The 26,647-nt window shown below is 41.6% G+C and overlaps 1 protein-coding gene across 4 annotated transcripts in view; it reads left to right on the top strand.

The window, feature by feature from the left end:
* ctnnd2a (catenin (cadherin-associated protein), delta 2a) overlaps positions 1–16,468 on the top strand; it is a 256,392-nt gene extending 239,924 nt beyond the window's left edge. For 2 of the 4 annotated variants that reach the window (XM_075452088.1, XM_075452089.1), the window contains exons 22-25: positions 9,241–9,367; positions 12,190–12,321; positions 12,776–12,852; positions 13,729–16,468. In XM_075452088.1, the coding sequence (XP_075308203.1) occupies positions 9,241–9,367; positions 12,190–12,321; positions 12,776–12,852; positions 13,729–14,142 (750 nt within the window). In that variant the 3' untranslated portion in view covers positions 14,143–16,468. Of the gene's footprint in view, positions 1–9,240; positions 9,368–10,807; positions 11,016–12,189; positions 12,322–12,775; positions 12,853–13,728 lie in introns of those variants that run through there. The other 2 variants (XM_075452090.1, XM_075452091.1) reach the window with 2 other exon arrangements.
* Positions 16,469–26,647: the final 10,179 nt, after the last annotated feature.

Genomic DNA, 26,647 nt, shown 5'->3' on the forward strand with positions numbered 1-26,647 from the left:
TACCTTCTCTCTCTGTCACCAAGTTTCTGAGGTATTTTAATCAAAAACTAACAGCAAAAAAATTGCCAGGTTGTTGTTAACCTCCGTTTTTTTTCTATCATCTCATAATCTGAAGGTCCATCACAGAACAGGGCAAAACTTTTTTTAAACAAACCTTGAACATCATACAAGTGCTGTCATGGTACTTTTCGAAATGAAAACCCAACATTTGCTGTCAATTAATATAGACCCAGTGCGCTCACATTAATATTGACTGCTTGCCGGCAAGTGTCTGTGGTGGCCGCTGCGTGAATGGTACATTTTCTGACTGGAATACAGAATTGGGTGTGTATTACTGTCAAAAAAACTGAATTTCTCACTGATGTGTGTATGTGAGTGTTTTTTTTTTTCTTTTCTGGTGGAGTGTTCATGGTGCTTTTGCTGACTGAAACAAAAAAAAGCTGTGAAAAACTATTTGCATGATCAGTCGGTGAAAATTGTCCTGTCAATCTGTTTTCGCATCCCTAAAAATCAGTGTTTTCATTTGATCCCTGTGATACCTAAGTGATTAAAATGCATTTGATGCTATTTGCCGTATAAGTCGAGCTGTGGCTACGTTAAAGGGGTGGTTGTTCAATTCCATGAGCCCTCTGAAGCTTGATGCAGTATGTCCACCAGTGTAGCCTACAAATAAGGAAATATGAAACGAATGGCCTAGGGTTATGTCAGGTTCTTTTCATAATCAAAAAACCAAAGCAGAACGCCTTATGCCTCGTATTCAGATGATATTGGTCTCGAAGACTTTTCATTGGGATTCATAAATATACACCAGTCAACCGCAATATTAGAACTGCTGACAGGTGAGGTGAATTATATTGATTATCTTGTTTCATTGGCACCTGTCAGGGAGTGGGATATATTAAGCAGCAAGTGAACAGCCAGTTATTCAGGTTGATGCATTGTAACCATGTAATATGGGAAAGTGAAAGGCTGTGAAGGACTTGGATGGGAGCATCTGCAATCAGTGATGATGGATGGCTTGGCAACAGCATCTCCAAAACAGCAGGTCTCGTGGAGTGTTTCTTTCTTGTAAGCAGGTGTTGGTATGTAATGAAAGTGGTAAAAGGAAGGGCCTTAATGCTAGCGGTAATAGAAAGGGATCAGGAACCACAACGCATTACAGTTTGCATAATATAAAATTGCCCATCCTGACTCTTATACAGTATCCACAGCCTGGCAGACACAGAAGGCTGCTTGGTCTAATGAATCAGATTAGATCATGTGGACAGCCGGGGAAAAAAAAGAAGCCAGCAGAAGCAGACTGATATGATGTGCGGTGCTCTGTCTGTTCTGTTGTTGTCGTTTTTTTGGCACTTATGTTTGAATTGCATGTGTCTGTATCTGTGCTTTCACCTTTATGTGAGTCATAAGAACATGGGAATAAAAGAATAATGGGACTCTGCTGGGCACCATTACAACAGAGCAACAGTGGTTACAGGGGCAACAGAATCAATAATTCTGTGTTAGTCTCTCTGGACTATTGTGTTAAGTTTTTTTGTTTGTTTGTTTTTTCTCTTTCTTCGGTCTACACACACAAAAACGCATTCTCAGTATTTCACTTACATACAACATCAATGCTAATATTTATTTAGCCCATTATGGGGTCTGAAAGGTAAGAGGAGGCTGCAAGCTCTTGAATACAGTAATTAAAGAGCAGCTCATCAAGGATGGTTCAGAAAAACAAACCATACAAACATACAGGGTCGAGCATAATTGTATTTTTTGTCTGTGTTTCTATCAAGAAGTCACTCACTTGTTTTTGTGACAAGCACACAGAAAAAAATAGTTAAAAAATGCTGGGGGGGGTTTTGAGTGCAAGTTCCTGCAAACACAAAGGAATTTGCAGATCTTGTGTGCAGTTTCCTTGTCAGCGATAGGAGTTGCTGATTAAAGGTTACAGATTCTTAAAGCTTCAGAGCGTAGCAAAAATGTGTCCTTGGCTTTGAATATGTCAAAGATGACTCATGTTTGCATGTAGAATTGAATATACCATGTGAGAACACATCAAAGAGTCCAGTCTGAAACACTTTTTAGCCCCTGTGTTTTTAAGGTCTCACTTCTTAAAAGTCCTGTTGGCTCAGATTGGTCACCTTATTGGTAAAAAATGAAATGACAGAGTTCAAGACAGCTGATGATTCTTTCTTTGGGCTATGCTGAACTACCCACTAGTCGGGCTTTATTTGAACGTACTTCACAGGGTTGTCTACAAGTCAGTGATGCAAGACAGACAAGATATTGTAGGCAGGTCAGAAGCAATATATTCTGTAGGGAAGAATAAGTTCTTTTTTGGTGGGATTTGGAGTTTGTTTGGACAACGAAACTTAATCAGATGGATAGAAGGGGGATCAAAAAATCCTAATATGACCACCTATGCAGTTAAACATTTGCATTCTCGTTTCATACAGTGCAACATTCCTGCATCAGATTTAACCTTTATGTCCCTGTGTAATGTTCAGTTTTAGTAGACTCGTTTTCTTTTAGCTCTGTTGTGGAGCTGTGTCACTCTCCACATTCAGTCATATTGCACACAGTCACATTAGCTTTTCTTTTGAAATTTTTGTTGAAAACATGTAACAAAAATCATCAAAAGAGATTATTCGTGGGAGCAATATAATTGACTTCAACAAGTCCTTTCATCTTTGCTATTTTCCTGTGAAGATAAACTGCACCGGCACTTGAATTCCAAGCACCTGAACATCAGTGTTCAAAGATGTTTTTATCCTTTAAAAATCCTGAAATAAGTGCAATATATTGTTTTTAAAGCCTCTTATATAGTTATGAGGAACTATTTTAGGATGCTGCTTTAAAAACTGTTGTAAATATTTCTTCTCCATTTCTTTCATTAGTAACTTCCCTTTGGGAGTAAAGCAGAGGGTATCTGACTCGGTATAAACACGCCGACTTCTTTGCGCTTGTTATTCGTCACCATTGCCCACTATTGCATAGAGCGGTTTCCTCATGTGGCCCATCTGAGCCTCATCTGCTTCACATTTCTGTAATCATTGTCACTGAATAACATTACATCTGACCGGATGGCAAAACACTGCAGTGATGAACAATGATCAGACATGACGGACACTAACTTTACACAGCAGCTGTGAACAAAGATTTAGACAATTTCATTGTTGGGGGTATTGATCATTTATTTGTCTATTTTTCTCCCAGCCTCAATATAGACATGAATATCAGCTCATTCAGCTCTAACAATTTCATTAAGTTATCTAGCTAATGTTGTGGGATGCTTCTATATGCAGTCACTTTCAAAGGATGATAGACACCTTACTACCTTACAATTCATTTTCTAAATGTCACAGTAGGTGACGAAGCAGTCTAATTTTCTAACTTTGAAAATGGTCGCATTCGCGGATTCACATTTTGTCTTTATCACCAGAGTCCAGGACCCCGAACGAGTGACTTCCCTGCTCATATACCTGCATGACACATTGGATCACTGGTGTTAGCTGCTGCAAAAAGTCCTGTTAGCCTCCTATCCAAACATTAGCATGACTCACAAAACGTGATCAAAAGCAAAGAGTATGAATGAGGTGTCGTGGCACAAAGAAAAAAATGGAAGTTAAGATGAAATACAAAGTGGATTCTTTCAATTTTTGTAGTCAACGACAAGCATGCCTGAGATTGTTTGTAGTTTTAGATAAGAAAAAAGAGCGAGGTCAACAGTAAGTCATTTTCAAATATGTTGCAAATATGGGGGTTTTTTTTTGCTTTGAAGTCTTTAAGGAATGGAAGCATTTTGAGGCACACTTTCCAGCTGTTCATGTGTTTGTTTCTGTGAGTGTGTTATTTGAAACTTTGTAAGTTTGTAGGTCTTGTCTGTATTTTTTGTCAAACTGGAGTAAGAGGAGGTAATCACTTTCCACAGCAGTGCCATGCAGGCAGTCTCAGCTGAGAAAGAGGGAGAAAAGAGAGTTGCTGCACACTGGGAAGCAGTTTTTGAGCAAATTAAAAGGAAAAGTTGCAATCTCATGAATAAACACTAAACGGATGAAACGAGCGTCTGAGGTGACTTGAAAGATCTGCGATGCAGGAGTCACTAATAAATCAAAGCAAATATCTGTTTGTACCAGCACTGACTTTAGGATAAAGCATGTCAAATAATCTCTTGACTGCAATAAAACTCTCCCTTTACCAAAGTTAATTAGGACTATTTGACAGGATGTGTCTTCAGTCAGTGTTATGTGTCTTGTGTGTGCATGTCGGGTTTCGTCTACAGCTCCTTGACTTGTGGCCATGAGTCATCTTTTAAGTAAACAACAAATGGGCATGTTGCTGTTCAACAGGCGATTTCTACTTCGAACAAGGAACTGAAGCATGGTCACTTTGTAAAAAGATCCACTCTTAGTAGGACCAGAAAGGCCAAATTATTTGACTCACTCAACAAAACTCCCTTTCTCTTTCACATACACGAGCAGATCGTGAAATTTCATATTCACACAGTTGCACTTTGTCATGACCCTGTTCGGTGCATAACTTGCATTGGGCTTCTCTGCCTCACTTTTTGATAAATTATCTGTCTTGGGCACTTAATCAGACACATTCTCTCTCTGTTACACACACGCACATCCAGAGGAATGCACACATACATCACAAACGCACACAAATCACAGACATACGTGTGACAAATGGAGTTCAGGGTCAGAGCGATGTTGTGTTTGTCACACATGTGACAGATTTACAATATGTTCCAGGGATTCGTAAGTCCCTGGAACATATTGTGGGTGTGTTTGTGCGGTATGATGTGAGTGAGAAATTTGTGTTTGATGTCTGTGTGTTAGGTCATTGATTACACTGCCAACACTTAGGCAAGATTATTTCTCCCAGAATACTCAGGATGTTCCTGCAAATTGTAAGAATCTATTCTAAAGGAGTCGCACTGTAAAGTTTTGCTGCAGATGTAATTATTTGGCAAAGAGAAAGCTGTTGAAATATGACCGTGTGATTGCTATGACACAAACGCAACTCCAAGGTGTTCCAGTTGACGTTCAGTTATTCATAGATGCTTCTTAATATCTTTCAAGAGCTTTCCCCTTTATTTGACTTTTAATTTTGTATTGAGACATTCATTTTACAAAAGTGTGTCATGACAATTGTTCAAACAATGACTCAAGTACTCACAACTCTCTTAGGATATTATACAGACTGAGTCATTTCTTTAGATAGCTTAAATGGTTTGGTCTGGTATAAATTGTAAACTAGAAAAGAGAGCAAGAAGGAGATGTGCATTTAAAAAAACTCAGCAGACATCGAACAAGTCTCAGGTCTCAAAAGCTGCCTTTCTGTTTCGCCTGCTCTCTCTCTGATGAACCAAACCTGTATCAGAAAGGGAGAGACGGTGGGAGGGGAGATGGAGGTTTGTAGAGATAGCCTCTGTCAGGGTAGAGGCTAAAAACAATGTTTTAGGAAGGCAGTGCGGCAGATCTGCAGCACTCAAGGTATTCAGGGCTGCATGCTAAAAAATGCAGCAGTAGCACACAGGTCAATCTTTAAGTCAGCAAAACCACAAGCAACAAAAATGAAGGATGTAAAGGTCAGGGGCACATGAATCCTGTGAGGACAGATGAATCATGTGTGAGTGAACAACACACAACTGTAAATCTCAAAACCTGGGTGTGAAATAAGTGACAAAAGACATAGACTGAAGGAGTGTACAATGACAATGTTCAGTGGTCAGTGAGACCCAGAGAGGACAGTACTCAACGTGTGCAACCTTTTATAATTTGTGCCATAATTGCTTTCTGGCTTGAGTGCCACTAGACCATCCCACCCCCACCAACCCCATACCCACCCACACACCTCATTTGTCGGGGATGTAGACGCTTTTTATCTCGAAGTCCTGACCTTCAACTAACTATCCAGTAATGGTGAGAGGAACAGCCAGACTGGTTGCCTAGAAACCCAGTTTCTGTATGCCTTCGATTCTTACAGTAGGACATGAAAGAAGGAGAAAGAGGAGGTGGGTGGAAGAAGAAGAAGAAATGGTGAGATGAAAGGAACGGATGAAAATCAGAGGGACCTGAGTTTCCTAGAATGAGCTGGTGTCGCTGATATTTGTACCTGTAGATGTTAGGGTATAGTGGGAATTGGTAAAGTACAAAGTGACATAGAGCAAACATTGGACTTTCGATTTAGTGCAAAAATAACAGGCAGACCATTTAAAATGTTGAGGTGGGTTGAATTTGCTCAGCTCATAAAACCCTGCAGATCTGCATCTGTGCACAGTGTTTACACTAACAGAAATTGATTTGATAGTGTTCTACTTTCCAAAGGTTTGAATTCCTTGGGCTGATCAGAGAAGAAACATGTTTTTCAATATTACACACAACTGATATCCTAAAGTCAATTAAATGCTCTCATTCTGTCACACTGTGTTGAACGTAACGATTTGCCCGTTCCGATAAACCAAATCTTGATTTGTTTTTTATGTTTCTCTGCTCTTTAAACTGTTTTGTGATAGAGAAAATAAAATTTTTAAGATTGTTTTTTTTTTTTTTTTTTTTGATTTATTGAATGCATACAAAATGTGTAACTGCAGGTCTTCTAAATATAACCACCACTTTCGTGTTAATTTTATACATTTCAGAACATTCTAGATGAGCATCTGTAGAACAATTTCACTGTCATGAGACCCTTTTAATGCTACACAATAAAGAGGAAATCCATCCGTCCATTTTCTATACCTGCTAAATCCAACTCAGGGTCACGAGGGGGCTGGAGCCTATCCCAGCTGTCATTGGGCGAGAGGCAGGGTACACCCTGGACAGGTCGCCAGTCCATCACAAGCAAGACAAACAACCATCCACACTCACACTCACTCCTCGGGTCAATTTAGAGTCATCAATTACCTGACATGCATGTTTTTGGATTGTGGGAGGAAGCCGGAGTACCCGGAGAGAACCAATGCATACACAGGGAGAACATGCAAACTCCACACAATAAGGCCCCAGCCGGGAATCGAACACTCTTCCTGTGAGGCAACGGTGCTAACCAGCACACCACTGTGCAGCCAGAGGGAAGTACTTTAAAATTTTAGTTGCAATCCATGCTTTGAAACATTTTTGCACAATTAAATCCTATAAATAAATAAATAACAAGATAAACTGATGAATTGCCGGTTAGTACGTGAACTTCATGATGATGTCTGAGGACTCTTTGTTTGATGGATGTTATCCTCATTTATCAAAATCTCAGCCTCCAGTATGTCATCAGCCGCCCTTTTATCACAAACATCGCCTGTACAATCTAATGATTACAAAACCAGTCCCTGTTGATCTCTGTAATAATTAGTTTGTGTTTTATGTGGGACTATGTTGGTGTTGGTTTTCTAAAGTCTTTAAATATTCTCTCCTATGCACTTTTCTCTGATTATCAGTCAGGCAAATACAGATATGAGAAAGTTCAGCTCTTGTTCATTTTTGCTCAGGGTTAAAGAACCCTGTGGTTCGTTCCCTGGGCCCATTTATGAACTGCATCTAGACACTCCGTGTATCACCCTGCAGAATACATTTGAGATTTAATAATCAGTGATCAGGTTCTATTGAGCCTCATGGTAGTTTGACAATGTCCAATCGTCCAAGAGTCCAGTGTACCATCAGGACATTGCATTGTATTTAATGAGATTTGTCGGGGAAGAAAAAGAGGCACAGAAGGTGAAATGAGGTGAGTGACGAGACTGGAGGACGGCTGAATAAAATTGAAGAGGTGAAAATGAGGGAAGAATAGTGGAGACTACCATTGAACTACTGTGTGTCAAAGGATCCAGTTTTCTTTTGGTTTTCAGTGCTGGGCCAGAGGACCACTTGGACTCCAGCCCACTCCTCACTCTCAGGCTAAACCTGTAACTCTATTCATACTGTACCACTTCCCCTCACCTTTCTTGCCTTCTTTTTTGCTATCTTTGCTCTGCTGTCATTACTTTCTCCACCCATAGTCTTCTTCCTCCTTGCTCTCATAACTTTGTCATCTTTTGTCTCTCTCTCTTTCTGTCTGTCACTGCTTTGCCTTCCCACAGCTCGTTCTTTCTCCCTCGTCTCTTCCATCTCTCCGTCATCTCATCGTCCTCCCATCCACATCCTCCTCTCCAGCCTCATTGTACTGAAGTGATTCACCTCTTCCATGTTCTCACGCTCGCCACTTTCCCACTGCTCAGCTGCAGCCTCTAGACAGTAAAGCTGTGATGGAACATGTCCCTATTATCTTTTATCATCTGCTTGTGCTTTGCTTTCTGAGGTACCCAATTATCTTAGTGCTAAATTGAATTTGGTTCCGGGTCTGTGATTGTTGTTGACTCTCATAATCCATTTTTATAAAAAGGGCTTTGCGCCAATCACAGCTAAACCAATGCAAAGCCAATGGCTTGACAGTAATTATTATTGTGGAGTCATTTGTATTATTTTTTTCCTCAAAGACCATATGGTGTTTACTAAGCTCTTAAAGTGTGTGAATTTGTTGTGATTTGTGTTCATATTTTTCAGTGTCCTCCAGTTCCCAGAATATATATATTTATTTATTTATGCTGACAATCCAATGAAATTCAATATTAGTTTGGTTTTTTAAAATCTTTTTTTTTTTAAAGTTTTTTTTTAAATTAAGTGCAGAACACAACAGCCTTGTTTGATTGCCTCGCTGAGCAAAGAAAGCAACATTTTCTCATTGAACTTTTCAAAGTCAGAGTAATCATTTTTTATCGACCTGAAATGGACTCATTGTCACTAGATTTCAATCATTTATGTAGCATTTACAAAATTGTGCATGTCTTCAAATTGTCTGTCATCCCACACTTTGTTTTGTGGTGCAGACAAGGGTACATGGAGGGCTTTAGCTCCAAACCACAGCACTATGAAAATAGATCTATGATTCATCAATGCTGAATCTGCGTTGAAGTAATTGTTGAAGTGCCCCCTCCTACTGCATGCAAATCAAAGTGGTGTTTGAACCAGTTTATCATAGTTTCCGTCCACTGGAAGTTACAACTCTACTTGACTGACTGTTTCAAAGTTTCAGAGTATCAGATTATCATACATGAGTGAAGTCAAGTCATTTCAATGCACCGTTGCTCTCATGAGTCTTTATTTGAAAGTGTGTTTGTTGAAAATATCTAGTTATGTTAGTTTTTATTGAATATTGGATTTTGTGTTGGCTTACCTCAGTTTTGACCTCTTTATTGCTCTTTTTTTTTTTTTGCAGGATGGTTACGCCCAGTATCACTTTGTGGGCTCTGCCTCAACAATAGAGAGAGACAGGCAGAGGCCCTACTCCTCTTCACGAACTCCGTCCGTCTCTCCTGTCAGGACATCTCCAAATAACCGCTCTGGTGAGCAACACATGGTGCCAGGTCTACATACAGTACATGCCAAAACATAGATATTACACGAGTGTTCGTGTGAAAATTTGTCATTACTAAAACCTAGTCTCAGATTAAGACCTAGAACCAGTGAACTACATTTCTGTCCCATAGAAATGTATTTACGTCTTGTGTTTTGAGTTTGAATTGCTTTTGGGCTGAATTTAAGTGTGCATAACACCACATGGTCAGACCACTAACTGTTTTCTTGAGGTCCTAAATATCCAGATGCAAAAGCTAGTTTTAACAAAGCAGAGAAATAGTGGGCTTTTATATTATCTTTATATTTCCCTCAGTTTACAGTCTTAATGCCAAAGGCTCCTGGCTCCAGCTTGATATTTAACATGCTTATACCATGGTGAAAAAACAATAAGTATATTTTCCAAATTCTCTTTATCTGTTATTATGGAGGAGGATTATTTTCATAACAAGGCAGGATTTGGTTTGCAAGAACAGGCATTCATATTCAGAGTTGTAGTTTTATTTAATTCTGTAATTGTTACTTACAAAAATGATTGTTCTCATCTTACCTTTGATACAAAGGCTCCCCTTGTCCCATTCATGCTTGGGGATGTATTTAATCCAAGAAAAGACTTTCTAAAAACTAACATATGTGCACTGTTTCTAACTTATTTACAAAGCCTTTAAATATATGGATTCCATAGTTTAGCCAGAATCTTCAACATTTACCAGTCTGTCTGTCTTTACGCTAGAGATAAATAGCTCTTAGAATTAGTGATTGCTGCCTGGCTTTCATGCTGTAAAGTATGATTATCATTAGCCTTTAGCCTAAATTCATTGGCCTTCATGCTTTGCAAAGGCCACATTCGCATTGGCTGTTAGCATCAGTAGTTGAAGAGCCTTTAGCTGTTCTTTCTCCACACCAGGCTTAGCAAGCTGATGAGGCAGAAAAGTACTTTTCCTTCCTCTCGGCTTAGAGAGGTCTCTAGGATTCTGCTAAAAGAGAGGCAGGGGAAGTGAGGGAGAGAAAAATGTGTGTTTGTGTGTGCGAGGAAAGAGAGACAGAGGGAGGGATGAGATAAACACGGAGGGAGATAAAAAGAAAAAGCAAGAAGGCACAAAGAATTGGGGATTGAGGGATGGTTAACGCAGGGAAGAGGATATGACAGTGAAGGATTTGACTTTGGCTAGCGACATTGAAAATAAGTAGTTATGAGACCATAATGCACAGACAAATTTGTGCATGTTTGTAGTGGAGTGAAAGGGTGAAGGTAAGATGAGAAATGCCCGGAAATGACTGTCTCCTACTTTATCTCCTCTCAACACACCCTTTCTCCCCTTTGCTTTTGCGCTTTTCTGCCCCTTCCCGCTTATTCGTCTCCACATCCTCTTGTTTGCCGTAATCCTACTTTCTTCTCACCTCTCTCTCTGATTTCTCTCTGTTTACAGACCCACCCCAGTCACATACTTGCTCTAACACACACACACACTTACATGTGTCTGTATCTCCACTTTGCATATGCTCCACACTGCAATCTGTCTCCTCAGAGATGGATCAAAGCACAAGGGGTAATGTTTGCGTGCAAGATCATTGGGAGGAAAGGAGTGAAAGAATTGTGGAGGAGAGATTGATAAAACCGCAAAGGAGAAGCTGAGTTTAGAGGATGAAACAGAGGGGCAGAGCGAAAATCAGAGAAAGAGACTTTTGCATCTATCATGGCCTCCAGGGGTCTTGCAGTGTTTTGTGTCGATAGAATAAGTCTCCCAGGCTGTCATATCCAGCAGCTACAAGACTGGTCCCCCTGGTAACTGTAACCAGTAGTGACAGCCTTGAGTCAGGAGGAACCTGACAAGTTTGATATTCCACCTTAATGGAATCTGCTACGGAGAAGTGAAATGACAAAATTAAATTCAAGAGTAAAAGAAAAAACATCATGAAAGACTGGCTTACCAAAAACAAGCTGATCATGAGTTTGTGCTTTCCCACAGACATTTGTGTTCCATTCATATAGATTACCTGAAAGCCCAATGTTCTATACATCTAAATTGGAAAAATCTTTTTTATTCAGTTAGTTAAATATATAATTGTTTTTGCCAAGAGATGTGGGAAAGGTTTCTGAGTAAAGGCTCTCTACAAATCATAATAATAAGTGCATTGTGTTTTCAAAAATATATTAAGTAGCGTTAAGAATATACACAATTCTTAAAGTTTAGTTCAAATACTTTATTTTTAGAGAGCCCTTCTCTTTGAAAGATACAGAATATGTATTTCCAGTGGTTAGTTAGAAGAATGTTTAGCTTAGGACAGGATTTGGGACCTGATTGTGTGCTGTTATGATGTTGTTCAAGTCAGGTCACCTTTGCTGAAAATATACGACCTGTTTGTGGGATAGCATAATGTCTAGCCTTTAGTGGTATAATTCAAGAGTTGAGCTGACTGTTGCAAAGTCTGTTTTCCTAATTTGTAGTTTATTTGATTCATAACTGGTTATTTAACATGAGCTTTAGATACCTAAATACAAGACAATCTAAGAAAAGAATGGAACACATAGTGTGAACTAAGAAAGCATAAACCAAATACAAAATTTGATATTCAAATAATTTGTCCAAAAACATGGGTGTGTGAATTGACGTGTTTTTTTACATGCTGGAGGTGACCCTTTCTGCTGACAAGCTAAATGATGAATAATGACTGTGCACCTTGAAAGACCAAGACACACAGACACACAAACATGAGCAGGCAGAGTGTGAAAGCTCATGCTGTTCTGAGTTTTATTGCTCATTATTGTGTGTGTGTGCGTGTGTGTTCGTGTGCGTGCATGCACATGTAGCAAGCGCTCCTGCCTCCCCCAGAGAGATGATGAGTCTGAAGGAACGCAAGATGGACTATGATTCCACAGCAACCAACGCTGGTTTCCATAGCAACAAAGGAGAGCACACATCCCGGAAAGACGGCACGGCAGGTGTGTGTGTGCATGCGTGTGTAGATAGACAGACAGTTAAATTATTCTATTTTATCCCCCTTTTTATATTTCTTTCACCCCTTTTCATTTCATTTCTCTTATCAGTCATATTTCTCTTTTTTTGTCCCCATGTTATTTTCTCTTGTTCACGCTTTGTTTTTTCTCTTTCTGTTCCTCTTTTTTTCCAGCATCCTCTTTTACCTTCTTATTAACTCTTCTTATCTATCTATCTATCTATCTATCTATCTATCTATCTATAATAGATATATACGTAGATATCTATTCTCTTGAGGCCATGAGTCATAGACTTATTGCCTGACTTTTTGACTTTTAGAAGATTTTGTCCATAATTAGTTTATCACCGCCTCGTTCAATTCAATTGAGTAGTTTTTGTTTCTTTCTTTTTTTTGTTTCTTTAAAATGATCGTCCTTCTGTTGTATTTCTTCCATTAAGTTCAAGTGTCATGTGGGACATCTACGTTGTTCCGAAACTCGTACCTGACCGCCGCCGATGATATCAAGCAAAACCAGGTAAGTTCATAGTTCTCTTTAAATCGATATTTTGCTTTTTACACACAGCCGCACACCGAGCTTTTTACCAGTGCATGTGTGTGTGTCACCATGGCTCACCATAAATTGGCATATGCGGTTTTAGCAAGGTGGTTATTAGCAAAGATTGCAGCAGGATGGAATTGGCACAACAGATGCAAACAAAGGTGTCTCACTGTGATAAGAGATGCCCTGACAGAGCATGCGAAGAAGGCACACCCTCAGTACTGCATTTGTCAAACCACTGCAACCTGGAGCTACACCAGATAACTAGCAATTAAAGCCATTACCCTGGATGATTGCACTAATTATTTGCCTCTGTTTAATGTCTCTGCTGGTGAAGAGGGAAAAATAACAAAAAGCATTACAGCCTTTGACTGGAACTTGAAAATGTGGTTGGATCTGTTAAACTGCTTTAATATTCTAATTAAAGTTTGAGTTCATTCAGCTTTCTTTACCGGCATTTAAACTGAACTGAGTAAATGGACTGAGTATGTAGGCAAGGGCTTTATACTCAGTGACTCCACCTTGCATCTGCACGATGACACACACACACAAACGTAACTAGCCTGTGTGAGTAATAGTGTTTGATACGAATTGCCCCCTCAATGCCTGCGCGTAATGGAGAATTCACAGCATGGACACCTGCCAAACTGATTCCTATCTGTTCTTTTACCCATGATGCCTGCCTTTCGAACCTTTTTACCCTGTGATGTTCACTCTTTACCTGCCACTTTTCTTTCCATCCATACATTTTCCCCTCCTTCCCTCTTATCCCTTTGCACCAACTACCCACATTTCTATCCTTGCTTGCTGTACCTCACCTTCACTCTGCCACATCCACTACTCCCTGACCAGAGTCCAGCCCAGCCCTGTGTTGTACCCCCTCAGCCACAGCAGGACAGTCCATCAGCAGTCGTGTTAAAAGACTACGACCATTACCCTCCCCCCCCTTCGTTCCCCCAGCCACAGCCGCCACAGCCTCCACCTCACAGCCAGAGCCGGAGCTTCGATGAAGTCTACTACGAGGACCAGGGACCACCACCTCAGCCTCCCCAGCCGCAGGTCCAGCCGCAGGCCCAGCCTCAGGCCCAACCCCAGCAGCCTCCAAGCTCCACTGGACCAGCACGGGACCCACGGGAAGATCTGCGAATGCATCTTGGCCTCAAATCGACCGGCAACTACGTAGACTTCTACTCAGCCTCCCGGCCATACAGCGAACTGAACTACGAGACCAGCCACTACCCAGCCTCACCTGATTCCTGGGTCTAGTTCCACTATAATAATGGTGGGGAGGGTGCAAAGGGGATCTGTGTGTGCTTGTGTGATAGGGATTATTTTTGCAAGAGATAAACAGCAGATTAAATGTGACTGTAAGCAACATTTTGAAAAGAGGTCTTGTTGCCAGCAGCAGGAAATTTGTGTTCTTAAAGATAATTGGGGCAGAGCTAGATAAGGTTAAGAAGTGACGTCAGGTAGAGTGTCAACGAGACTGTGCATGTGCATGCAAACATTCCCCCCCCAAGACTTATTTTTTCTTTAAAGTTAGCTCCATTTCATTTCTAAGTGGAGCTAGTGGAAGTAAATACAGAGAAAATAAGTTTTAACAGAGTGCCCAAGGAGTGGAAAAGAAAATATGAAATGAGTGACGGTGTATGGAGAAGCCTTGAGTGAAGGAGAAGGATAGAAAATACTATTGAGATTTCGTTCTTACTCTGTTGGAGCAGTAAGTGGCCTGACCTTCTGTTGAAGACAGAGAAAAGGTGAGATGAGAGACAAAGATGGTCTTAAGGTTCTTGGAGAAATCCGTAGGAGTAAAAGCACAGAGAAAAATGAAAGCACACCAGGCACAAGGCAAGAAATAGATGTTTATCATTTCACCAAAGTGACAAACGTAGCACTGCTTTTATCCCACTTTTTTGTTGCGATGGCCTTGGTGCCTCTTGAAGCTTCTGAATTTGTTGTTAAGGAATGTCATCTTCAAGAGACTCCTTTTTTTGTCATCATTCTTTTACATTTTTTATTTGTACTTTTCTAAATTTTCACTTTCAGAAAGCATTTTTATTTTCTGTGTACATTTAACAGGTGATATGGTGTGTATATTACACGTTTTTGATGGGCTGCTTATGAGAATGATTTGTTTCCCTTGACTGACTACTGACTGAAGCAACAAAAACATACAAAGTGAAACGTGAACACAAGTATCAGAAAAGGCAGACATCGCCAGGCTGGATGTTAGTGGACACTTTTTTTGCCCCCTTTCCCAGCCAGAGAGGAAGCCCCGCAATTTTGTTTATTGTTTTTTTTTTCCTCTCCCCATCAAGTGAATTTCAGTGTGAGCATAATCAAACATCAGGAGCAGGTTAAGGCTGCGAGAGCAGCAGGTTAGCAGAACAGCATCACTCCTGAATCCCTGTCGAGAAAAGTGCTTTTTCACTGCCTAAAGAAAAAAAACATAAATATATATAGATATAGATATAGATCTATATCTATATATATTTATACGTTTAAAGCACACTCTCTGTCTTTGGGAAAGGGTTGTCCTTAAACTTTGGGGATGTGATATGTTTGACAATGTCAGCATTTAATGGACTGTCATCGTTACTTTTGCATAATAACTCGTCAGTTCAACAAAATTCACCATGAATAGTATATATGTCTCCGTACAGTAGAGAGAAAGACAAACGATATTGTGCCAAACTTTGACACATCAAGGAGCAGCCCTAGAGGACATAAAGGGGACATTTTGTTGAAGTTTACAGACAATGACTTGATGACTCCCTCTGCTGTTTGTAACGTTTATTTTCTTGTGTTTTAATCAGGTGAAGCTGTACTTATTGCTGGGGATCATGGGTAACTCCCCCCCCCCCCCCCCCCCTCAGATGTACAGACCTGCCTCTCTGTGTTGGCCGAGCATGTGTGGGCGTGCGTGTGGACACGAGTGCGTGTGTGTTTGTGTACATGTGCATGGATGTGACAGAATGTGTGGCCTGTGCGTGTGTGTGTGTGGACTCTTAAACCTGGGTGACTGTATCTTTGCATGCATGTGTGTAGTTGCGTGTGTATGCCTCCGTTGTGTGTATGTGCGTGAGCGTTCCTGTGTAACTCAATGTCCAAACAAGGCATTCCTACTAACAGTTTTACCTGTTTTAAAACATGAAAAATCAAGGTAAAAATCACTAGAAAGAATTGTTGATATACAATGACAAATTTATAAATACATGAATATAAATATATGATAATATATATAAATATATAAATATACATATTAATGATTTTTATGTGCTGATGTCAATGTCACTAAATGCAAATGTCCGCAGAAAAAAGATGATTAAGTGATGTTCAACAGGACTCTATTTCACTTGATCCAAACATTAAAACTGCTGATCGGGGACACCCCCCCCCCCACCACAATCAAGACAAAACAGAAGTCCCACTTGAAGATGCTCAGGCTCTGGTGCGAGTTGTGTGTAATTGTGTGTCCATGCTTCTTAGATGACCCTGCTGAGAGAGGACCGTACTTGAACACAAGGTAAAAAAAATAAATAAAAAAAACTCTTTGCAATCAAACACTTTGGTCTCCACTTCTCTTTATCATTACGACAGATTTGATTTCACACAGAAATGTCGAATTCCTTTCTGAATTAGCCACTCACTCATTGTATTTTTCTCACATGTCAAAACTGATTATGCAATGTGTGGTGCTGCTTAATCTTAATCTATCACACTTTGTTGTGTTTTAGATTAATTCACACCTGTGTTTTTTGTGTCGGTCTGTCTTATTGATGAGATGGTTTTCGGGTGCCTTTGAAGATCTAACATAAGTTAACAGAAAATGTAGGCACATTTTTATTCCTAGAGCCATCCGCTAGTTTTTGAGCTAGCCTTTAAAAAGCTGAATTGTGATCGGTAAGTAGTCATCTTGTCTAAATATCCAGTGTACATCCAAAAGAAGCTTTCAAAGTACACAGATATTTTTTTTTCTAAAGAGTCACATTTATGCTCATTATAAGACCATAAACCTATTTTAGGGATGCATTAATATAGGTTTACAAATTTTAAAGTTCTGAAAAAAAAACCTATTTTTTCACTCGACTTTGCAGCAGCACGTCTTGCACCTTCTGTCTGAAACTCTAGGGATTTAGATCCAGTCCCTTGAAGACTGGACTTCAAAAAGGCCCAATCCCCCCTGATTGTTAAGCTGATCAGTAGGACAAAAATTCAGTTTGTGTTGACATTTTGGTTTGTGCCAAACTAAGTAGATACAGTGCAAATGTAGCCCTTTCCACTATATCAGCACAAAAAAGAAGTCCTTTTTAACCTGCAACACTTCCTGCCGGTAATTCACACATACCGATGTATCGTATTCACTATGAAATGAACCCTTAGATGCATAAGTGGGTCAAAAATGACCCAGTGAGGTTGTTTTCTTGCAATATCTTTGTAACAAAAAGTTGTTATCTTTTCATATTCCAGCTATTCCTCAAAAAATATGTTATTGATATCATGCCATTTATAATTTTTACTTACCTCTCATACATTTTACAAAATTTCAATTTTTGTACTACTACCCGCTAGCTTCCATAAGTGGGTCAAAAATAACCCGTATTAATTTCCTATGGAATTTCATTGGAACATTTGATTCTGATCAACTGTGACTGATAGCAACATATATTTTGTGGACCACACAGATCATATCACAAGTCACATCTAAAGATTATTGTGCACAGCAACATCTGATACATGAAGAATGTGATACAAGAACTGGGAAGTATCAGTCCGTGTATCTCACGTATCCCCTATGCAATAGATGAAATAGCTTACACGGGGAGGCAACCAGGGGAAGAAATTCAAAAGAAAACATTATCCAGCAGTTGTGCAGTGCATTCAGAAACACGGGGTGCAACATCACCATGGACAACTTCTTCACCAGTGGGCCTCTTGCATGGCACCTCCTGGAGAAGGATCTCACCATTGTGGGGACTCTATGGCAGAACAAGACAGACATCCCTCCTCTGATAAAGGCTTCCAAATCCTGGGAGGTTCACAGCACAGAATTCAGATTTAATGGCAGCCTCACCACGGTCAACGACGTCAGGAAAAAAGGAATGGCTGTTGTGCTCCTGAGCACAATGCATCACAGCAAAGTGGATGAAAATAACAGAAAGAAAAAAACTGAAGTCGTCATATACTAGAGACCAAAGGAGGTGTAGATACCAGGGACCAGATGGTTGGCACCTACACCTGCAAGCATCAAACACAGAGGTGGCCCATGGTGCTGTGATACAACATCCTTGACATACACTATATTGCCAAAAGTATTCACTTACCCACCCAAATAATTCGATTCAGGTGGTCCAATCACTTCCATGGCCACAGGTGTATAAGTTCATGTTGTGCAATTTTCTTTTACAATTTTCAAAATGTTTCACGTGTTTTAAAAATGTTAAAAATATTAAATATAAAAGGATTTTAAAATATGAAATCATTCTTGTGTGGACCAAATTATGATACAAAATATATTACAAATGATTAGTTTATTAGATTAGATTAGATTATTTTGAATTTCCCCCCATTAGGGGATGAATAAAGTATTTTTCTATTCAATTCTATTCTTCTTAACCAAAATGACAAAAATGGCATAAAAACACATTGATTCCAACACGGGTCATTTTTTACCCACTATTTGAAGAGTGTAGGGTCCTGTCACTCATGCATAAGGGTTAAGGAAACACAAGAGAAAACCTTGATAAGAGGGGCACTACCTTCAAAGAGGGAATACTATCATTATTAATCTGAATCAGTCTCACAGTGCTCTCAGTAGTTCTCGCTTGAATTGTCCTCAGTTTTACAAAAGGAAAACTTCCAACATGACCCATTAAAAAGGATACTAAATATTTATTGAAACATTAAACAAAACATTAACCTTAATTGCACATGGACTATATATTGTGAGGTAGGAAACAACAACTTAACAACTTGTGAATATGTGTAGTGAGATGAGTTAGGATATTAAACCATATGGATATGAATTACAGAGATACCTAAAAAAAAAACAAGGAAAGGGAATGGGAAAAGATCACAGAGCTGAATTAAATTTCGGATCCTAATTCTAGACTCTGAGTTGACAGCTATTAACTTTTAAGTTATTAATGGTTACAATGCTGCATCTCTAAACAAGCTGGGCAACTTGTCTTAACGCCATTGGTCGAGAAGAGCGCAACCAAGGAGATCATTTTCGGATTCCAACGGTCAGTTGACTGTCAACTTCTGCAGGCCTTCAGTGTGTCGGGTAAGTTGTTGGTCCTCTCTCACTCTCTGTGGCTCTCGTCAAACCAAGGAGACGGAGCTTCGGCTGAATTTTCAAGACGTCGCTTCAAGGAAAAAAATTATAGCAGATAGAGAGCTTCTGGTCAGTCTTTGGTCTGAGGCCCTCCTCTGCATTTTAATATCCTCTGTACATTTTCGCAAAAACATCCTTTAAGTTTGTTGGTCTGGTTGGCCTTGTGGTAGATTTGTAGGGTTTGATGAGTAGAGTAGAAATTCCAAAGTCGTCTTGACTGCAAATGGACAGTTTTAGGGATGTGAGTGTATATCTTTTTCCTGGCAAGTGAAGTCTCTGAGGATCTGTGTTAACTTGTGTGCAGCTCTGTGAGTCAATAAAATCCCCCTCATAAATAATAATAGGTCTCCAGAAAATTAAGCATCAGTCATTCCACAACGAATTTGCCACACCAAGCAGACGACTCAGTGCCGCATCAGTGTGTGCTCACACACAGCAAGCCAGTGTTTTTTGTGGTGGAGTATAGCTTCCTTTGTTTATATTAGAATCTCTAACATTTAAAAAAATCATTATATCATATCATATAATTATAGAGCCCCTGTAAAGAAAAGCTAATACAGCAAATTCATAATTGAATAAGGGAATGTCCGTCCATCCATCCATCCATTATCTTCTGCTTGTCCGGGGATCGGGTCGCGGGGGCAGCAGCCTGAGCAGAGAAACCCAGACGTCCCTGTCCCTGGCCACTTCCTCCAGCTCTTCTGGGGGACCCCGAGGTGTTCCCAGGCCAGCCGAGAAACATAGTCTCTCCAACGTGTCCTGGGTCTTCCCCGGGGCCTCCTCCCAGTGGGACGGGCCCGGAACACCTCACCAGGGAGGCGTCCAGGAGGCATCCTAACCAGATGCCCGAGCCACCTCATCTGACTCCTCTCGATGCGGAGGAGCAGCGGTTCTACTCCGAGCCCCTCCCGGATGACCGAGCTTCTCACCCTATCTCTAAGGGAGAGCCCGGACACCCTGCGGAGGAAACTCATTTCGGCCGCTTGTATTCGCGATCTCGTTCTTTCGGTCACTACCCACAGCTCGTGACCATAGGTGAGGGTAGGAACATGGTAAATCGAGAGCTTCGCCTTCTGGCTCAGCTCATTCTTCACCACGACGGGCCGGTGCAGAGCTCGCATCACTGCGGACGCCGCACCGATCCGCCTGTCAATCTCCTGCTCCATTCGTCCCTCACTCGTGAACAAGACCCCGAGATACTTGAACTCCTCCACTTGGGGAAGGATCTCATTCCCGACCCGGAGAGGGCATTCCACCCTTTTCCGGCTGAGGACCATGGTCTCAGATTTGGAGGTGCTGATTCTCATCCCAACCGCTTCACACTCGGCTGCGAACCGCTCCAGTGAGAGCTGAAGGTCACGGCCCGAAGACGCCAACAGAACCACATCGTCCGCAAAAAGCAGAGACCCGATTCTGAGGTCGCCAAAACGGACCCCCTCAACGCCCTGGCTGCGCCTAGAAATTCTGTCCATAAAAATTATGAACAGAATCGGTGACAAAGGGCAGCCCTGACGGAGTCCAACCCCCACAGGAAACATGTCCGACTTACTGCTGGCAATCGACCAAACTCTGACACCGGTCATACAGAGACCGAACAGCCCATATCAAGGAGTCCGGCACTCCATACTCCGGGAGCACCCCCCACAAGAGTCCCCGAGGGACACGGTCGAACGCCTTCTCCAAGTCCACAAAACACATGTTGGGCGAACTCCCATGCACCCTCCAGGATCCTGCCGAGGGTATAGAGCTGGTCCACTGTTCCACGGCCAGGACGAAAACCACACTGCACCTCCTGAATCCGAGATTCGATTATCCGGCGGATGCTCCTCTCCAGTACCCCCGAATAGACCTTACCAGGGAGGCTGAGGAGTGTGATCCCCCTATAGTTGGAACACACCCTCCGGTCCCCCTTTTTTAAAGAGGGGGACCACCTCCCTGATCTGCCAGTCGAGAGGCACTGCCCCCAAAGTTCACGCGATGCTGCAGAGGCGTGTCAACCAAGACAGCTCTACAACATCCAGAGCCTTAAGGAACTCAGGACGAACCTCATCCACCCCCGGGGCCTTGCCACCAAGGAGCTTTTTGACCACCTCGGCAACCTCAGCCCCAGAAATGGGAGGCCCCACGTCCGAGTTCCCCAACCCTGCTTCCTCATCGGAAGGCGTGTCGGTAGGATTGAGGAGGCCCTCGAAGTATTCCCCCCACCGACTCACGACGTCCCTAGTTGAGGTCAGCAGAGCCCCGCCCTCACCATACACGGTGTTGACGGTGCACCGCTTTCCCCCCCTGAGCCGCCGGATGGTGGACCAGAAACTCTTCGAGGCCATCCGGAAATCATTCTCCATGGCCTCCCCGAACTCCTCCCAAGCCCGAGTTTTTGCCTCAGTAACCGCCGAGGCTGCGTTCCGCTTGGCCTGTCGGTACCCATCAGCTGCTTCCAGAGTCCCACTGGCTTGACGGCTTCCCTCACCACTGGTGTCCACCAGCGGGTTCGGGGATTGCCGCCACGACAGGCACCGACCACCTTACGGCCACAGTTCCGGTCGGCCGCCTCAACAATGGAGGCACGGAACATGGCCCATTCGGGCTCAATGTCCCCCACCTCCCCCGGGACATGGTTAAAGCTCTGCCCGGAGGTGGGAGTTGAAACTCCTCCTTACAGGGGATTCCGCCAGCCGTTCCCAACAGACCCTCACAATACGTTTGGGCCTGCCAGGTCTGACCGGCTTCCTCCCCCACCAGCGGTACCAACTCACCACCAGGTGGTGATCAGTTAGTTGACAGCTCCGCCCCTCTCTTCACCCAAGTGTCCAGGACATATGGCCGCAAGTCCGACGATACAACCACAAAGTCGATCATCGAGCTGCGGCCTAGGGTGTCCTGGTGCCAAGTGCACATATGGACATTCCGTTCCTCCCAATCACGCCCCTCCAGGTCTCACTGTCATTGCCCACGTGAGCATCGAAGTCCCCCAGCAGGACGAGGGAGTCTCCCGGAGGATCACTCTCCAGTGCCTCCTCCAGGGACTCCAAAAAGTGTGGGTACTCTGAACTGCTGTTCAGTGCATAACAACAAACAACAGTCAGGACACGTCCCCCCACCCTAAGGCGGAGGGAGGCTACCCTCTCGTCCACCGGGGTAAACCCCAATGTACAGGCGCACAGCCGGGGGGCAATAAGTATGCCCACACCTGCTCTATGCCTCTCACCGTGGGCAACTCCAGAGTGGAAGAACCCCTCTCGAGGAGGGGTTGGACTCTCTTCTCTTCACAAGGGAATGTGTATAGTAGATTTACAACTAACAGTTTGGAAAGCTTCAAATGACAAAATTCACATGTTACTTTTCTACATAGATCCAATGGTAATGATGCATCGCAGGTGTGCCCCCATTAACTGTATGCTTCATTGCATGAGATTAGCTTTAAATGAGTTAAAGTTCATTCCAGATCATTTCAACCTGATTTGTTTCCCAGATATTGTTCTTATGACTCTCATAGGTTGTGCAAACTTTACATTTGTTCCCTCTGTTTTAGATGTATTTGTAAATGTTTCAGGCACAGCAGTGTGCATTTGGAAAGGCATCCCTTTACAGCTTTTACTGTGAAATTGGATTTGTGGGTGAATCAATTATAAGTTTGCGGGGAGTAAAAGTCATAATGTCATCAGTTTATTACAATTCCTAAAGCAAAGCCAGAGCGGATTCAAGAATTATTGTTGCCTAAAAGTGTTTGAGAGTTTATTTTTTCCTCATGAATGTGTTATAGAGGTGCCGTATCATTTCCTAATTAAAAAAACATCAGTAGAGAGATAACTAATCATTTAACTGTCAGAAAATTTTTTGAAAATACAGCGTGCATTTGCATGCATACGCATCTCCAAGTGTTCTAAATGAACATGACAAAGTTGGAGCAAACACACAAAGATATAAGCTTTTTTTGTTGTATCCTTTAGAGACTTAATTAACTTAAACAACGCTGTAGGCCATTGTCTTGACTTTTGGCATTAACACCAACAAAAGTATCCAAAATTTTGCACTGTTTCTTTTTTATCAGACAAAAATGTTGATACATTCATCTCTTCTCCAAATATATTCACTGGAGGCTTGCCTGCAGGCATGTGGGAACATACTGTATAGATAATGTACTTACCCAGTACAGAAGTGATGTACCTGACAGGGGGCTTAGTATTATGAACCCCCATTGACTGCAGTGAAATGTGGTTAGAGTCTTGTTAATTACAGAAATATGTAAAGATGAGGATCCTGTGGCTCCTTTAAACACGAGACTCTAACACCAGACACATCAAAGATGCAGCCATGGAAATTCCTATTTTTTCCAATTGTTTTGCTCCATTTTCCGGCATTGCCCCCACAGCTGTGGTCCCATTCATCCAGATATCCATTTAGATTGAATTAAACTTGAGGCAAATAAAATGAATGAAGCAGGAGGTAGCAGCATTTGTTACGATCCATTGGTATTCATATCTGCCGTTCCTCCCTCCTTCCCTCTTATTCCCTTCTTTGATTCTCTCTAGCTCAGGCCTGTAAAAGGCAGTTTTGGGTAATAAGTCCATTGCGTTGATTATTAGCCTTCACAATAGAGGCCTTGCTCCTCTGTCTGAGCGGAGTCCCATAGTGGAAGGCTGGTGTAACTTAATGTGGCGTGAAAATAGCTCCTCAATTTTCCTACGCACAGGCTTTCTAGAAACTGCCCTTTTCTACCCTGCAGATGCCTCCGGCCTTCACTGTTTCACTCAGCCTTTGCCAGCATCTTCTCTCTGTTCTCTCAGTGCATCCATGCCCATTCAGTTGTGACACAGCTCCAACTCAGAGGTGTTGTGGATGTGCGTCTCCACATAGACATGCACGCAGGTGCATGTGAGCAGAGAGCCAGGGAGGAAAAAAGGGGGGATGAGGTCAGACACAAAGTGAGACGTAAGGGAAAAAGGAGGAGACAGAGACGTAGTGGGGAGCAGGTGGAGGGGCTGTGATTTATACTTTGAGGATTTAAGCGTGAAATCAATTTGTGTTTAAGGAGAAGTGGGGTTACACAGAGCCACTGTGTGCCATAGATAGACCTTGATGAATTAATGTTCTCATGTTAGGGATAAGGAAGGGTGGGGACTCAAGGAGGCAAAAAGTAGTGGGATGGATATTGAACAGGGAGATGAAATGGAGATAAGGAACAAATTATCGAATTACTGGCATTAAATATCAACAGTGTGAGTGATATCAACAGTGAGGGATGCCAGCAGTGGTCTTTAAAACATTTACTCTTAGAAATTAGAAATGTAATGCTAGGTTTTTCTTTTTGATAATAATAAATTGAAAAATCTCATAATTTGCTGAGAGCTGTCTGTCAAACAACTGGCAGCTCATAAAATGCCTTCATTCATAAGTTTAAGTTGAAATTATATCAGTCTTACATTTATCACAACCATGTTTTCAAAAAACATACAGGCTCTGTGTTAAGTATACATTATACATATTTATATGTATATATAAATATGTATTGAAATTGATTTGCTATTTTTTTAACCCAATTTTAGTCTCAATATTAAGACAACGTATGTAATAAAATAAAAAAATGCTTAAATATGTTAAATTTGATGCTGATGGCATGTTTCACCTGGAAACAAAACACTGGAAAAGTTGTGCAATGCTTTAAAAGAAGAAAGATCATCCTGAACACCTCACAGCTAATCTCCCATTTAAGGTTAATTGGCAGCAAGTCATTAACATGATTGGTTGAAAAAAATGAATCAGTCAGAGAGGCTCAGTTTTACACAAATGGAGCACCGCGTTAGTTCTGGCAGACCACGTAGTCAACGCGCCCTTTGCCTATTGGCTGACGCAGACCCAACCCTTATGGCTGTCCACAAACCAACTGCGCTTGTGGGTAATCAGCTGCTGCTAGCATTGGATGCTGGCATTTGAGGCGCTTCATTTAAACTTGGTTTGCTGTCACTGCTCTTTTTGCTTTCTGCTTGCACCCACCACCTCTCCTGCTCCACCGAATTTTCATTGCCAAACAATGTCATACTGTTGTCATTGTTGCTTGCTCTGTTCCAGGGGGTTTGTTGCCTTTACAGCAAATGGAAGGCACTCCACCTGAGGATGCTGCTGTTCCCTGTCTTGGCTTCCATGGAGCTCATGGGAAAGTCGGGAACTTCCTCCGAACAGAGCCATACCGCCAAACACAAATTGTATGCATTCAGAATAAGCTTCTGAAATTTATCTCTGTTTCTCGTCTCGTTTTGACGAGTGTGGTTCTGACAGAAATAAAGATGGGGAGAGATTGTGTCTGTACGTGAACTGCTGGCTGGTAATATTCTGATTCCCACCATGTGTCTTGTATGGTGACAATTTTCAGTCCCAATGCTGTTGATTTAGGACAAGCAGAACACCTCTCAGTTGTGCTTAAAAGGCTGTCGTTAGTCACGTTTTATGACAAGTGTTAAAAGTGTAAAAAGATAATTATATGTCTGCATATTTTGATAAAGCCACATTGGTATTCATTTGGAGTGAGGTCTGTAACTACCAAATGAGTTTAAATCTAACATTCACTCTTTCAGTTGTCATTTTTGTTTCTGCTTACGCTTGAAGAGGCATTTTTTACTTTTTCCTGCTCAATGTCCCACAATATTGTTTAAGATGTTATTTGTGGGGCGGGAGCTTTGAACAAAAAAGATTATCTGTGGTTTTGAAGATCAGAAGGGAACTGCAGAGATTGGGGTTAATTGCTTTGAGTTGCTGTTTTCACTAGATGCATGTATTCAATCAAAAATGTGTTCGTTGTCAAGCCAATATTTTACTTTCTGTGATTTTTTTTTTTTTTTAGAAGCTTTCTTCTGGCCTGACATCACAGACTGCTGTAAAACTGTGTTGGCAGTTTTAATGAGACAGCTATTAATTGACCACTTTGGCTGAGTATTTCGGTCCACTTTCCCGTTGGAAAATCCGATCTTACCCAAGATTGGGGCTTTCCTGCACATTACCTCATGTTTTCCTTCAGAGTCCTATTGTAATCCAACTTTTTAAGAATCATTTAATAATCACCATCAAGACCTGATTATTATCATATGATTATCATTATTATTATTTTTATTATTACTATCACACATATGACCATTATTCTTAGCAGTTCTGATATAAATATCCTGTGGCAAACACTTCAGCAGACACTGCACTGAGGGCTGGCCTCCTTGGAAGCTGACAAAGCATTACTCCACTTCATCAACATAGGCACACAAAAGCTTCTCAAGCCTTTGAAAAGGTTAATCTGGACATTGGATAAAGAAGAAAGCTCATGTTTGTCAATTCAGTGGGCGGATTAGATGAAAATTGACTTGTTTTGACACAGGGATGGGTCCAAACCAAGAACACCACACACACACACACACACACACACACACACACACATATATATATGAAATC

Source organism: Odontesthes bonariensis, chromosome 20 (genome assembly GCF_027942865.1).
Source record: "Odontesthes bonariensis isolate fOdoBon6 chromosome 20, fOdoBon6.hap1, whole genome shotgun sequence".
Lineage (NCBI taxonomy): Eukaryota > Metazoa > Chordata > Actinopteri > Atheriniformes > Atherinopsidae > Odontesthes > Odontesthes bonariensis.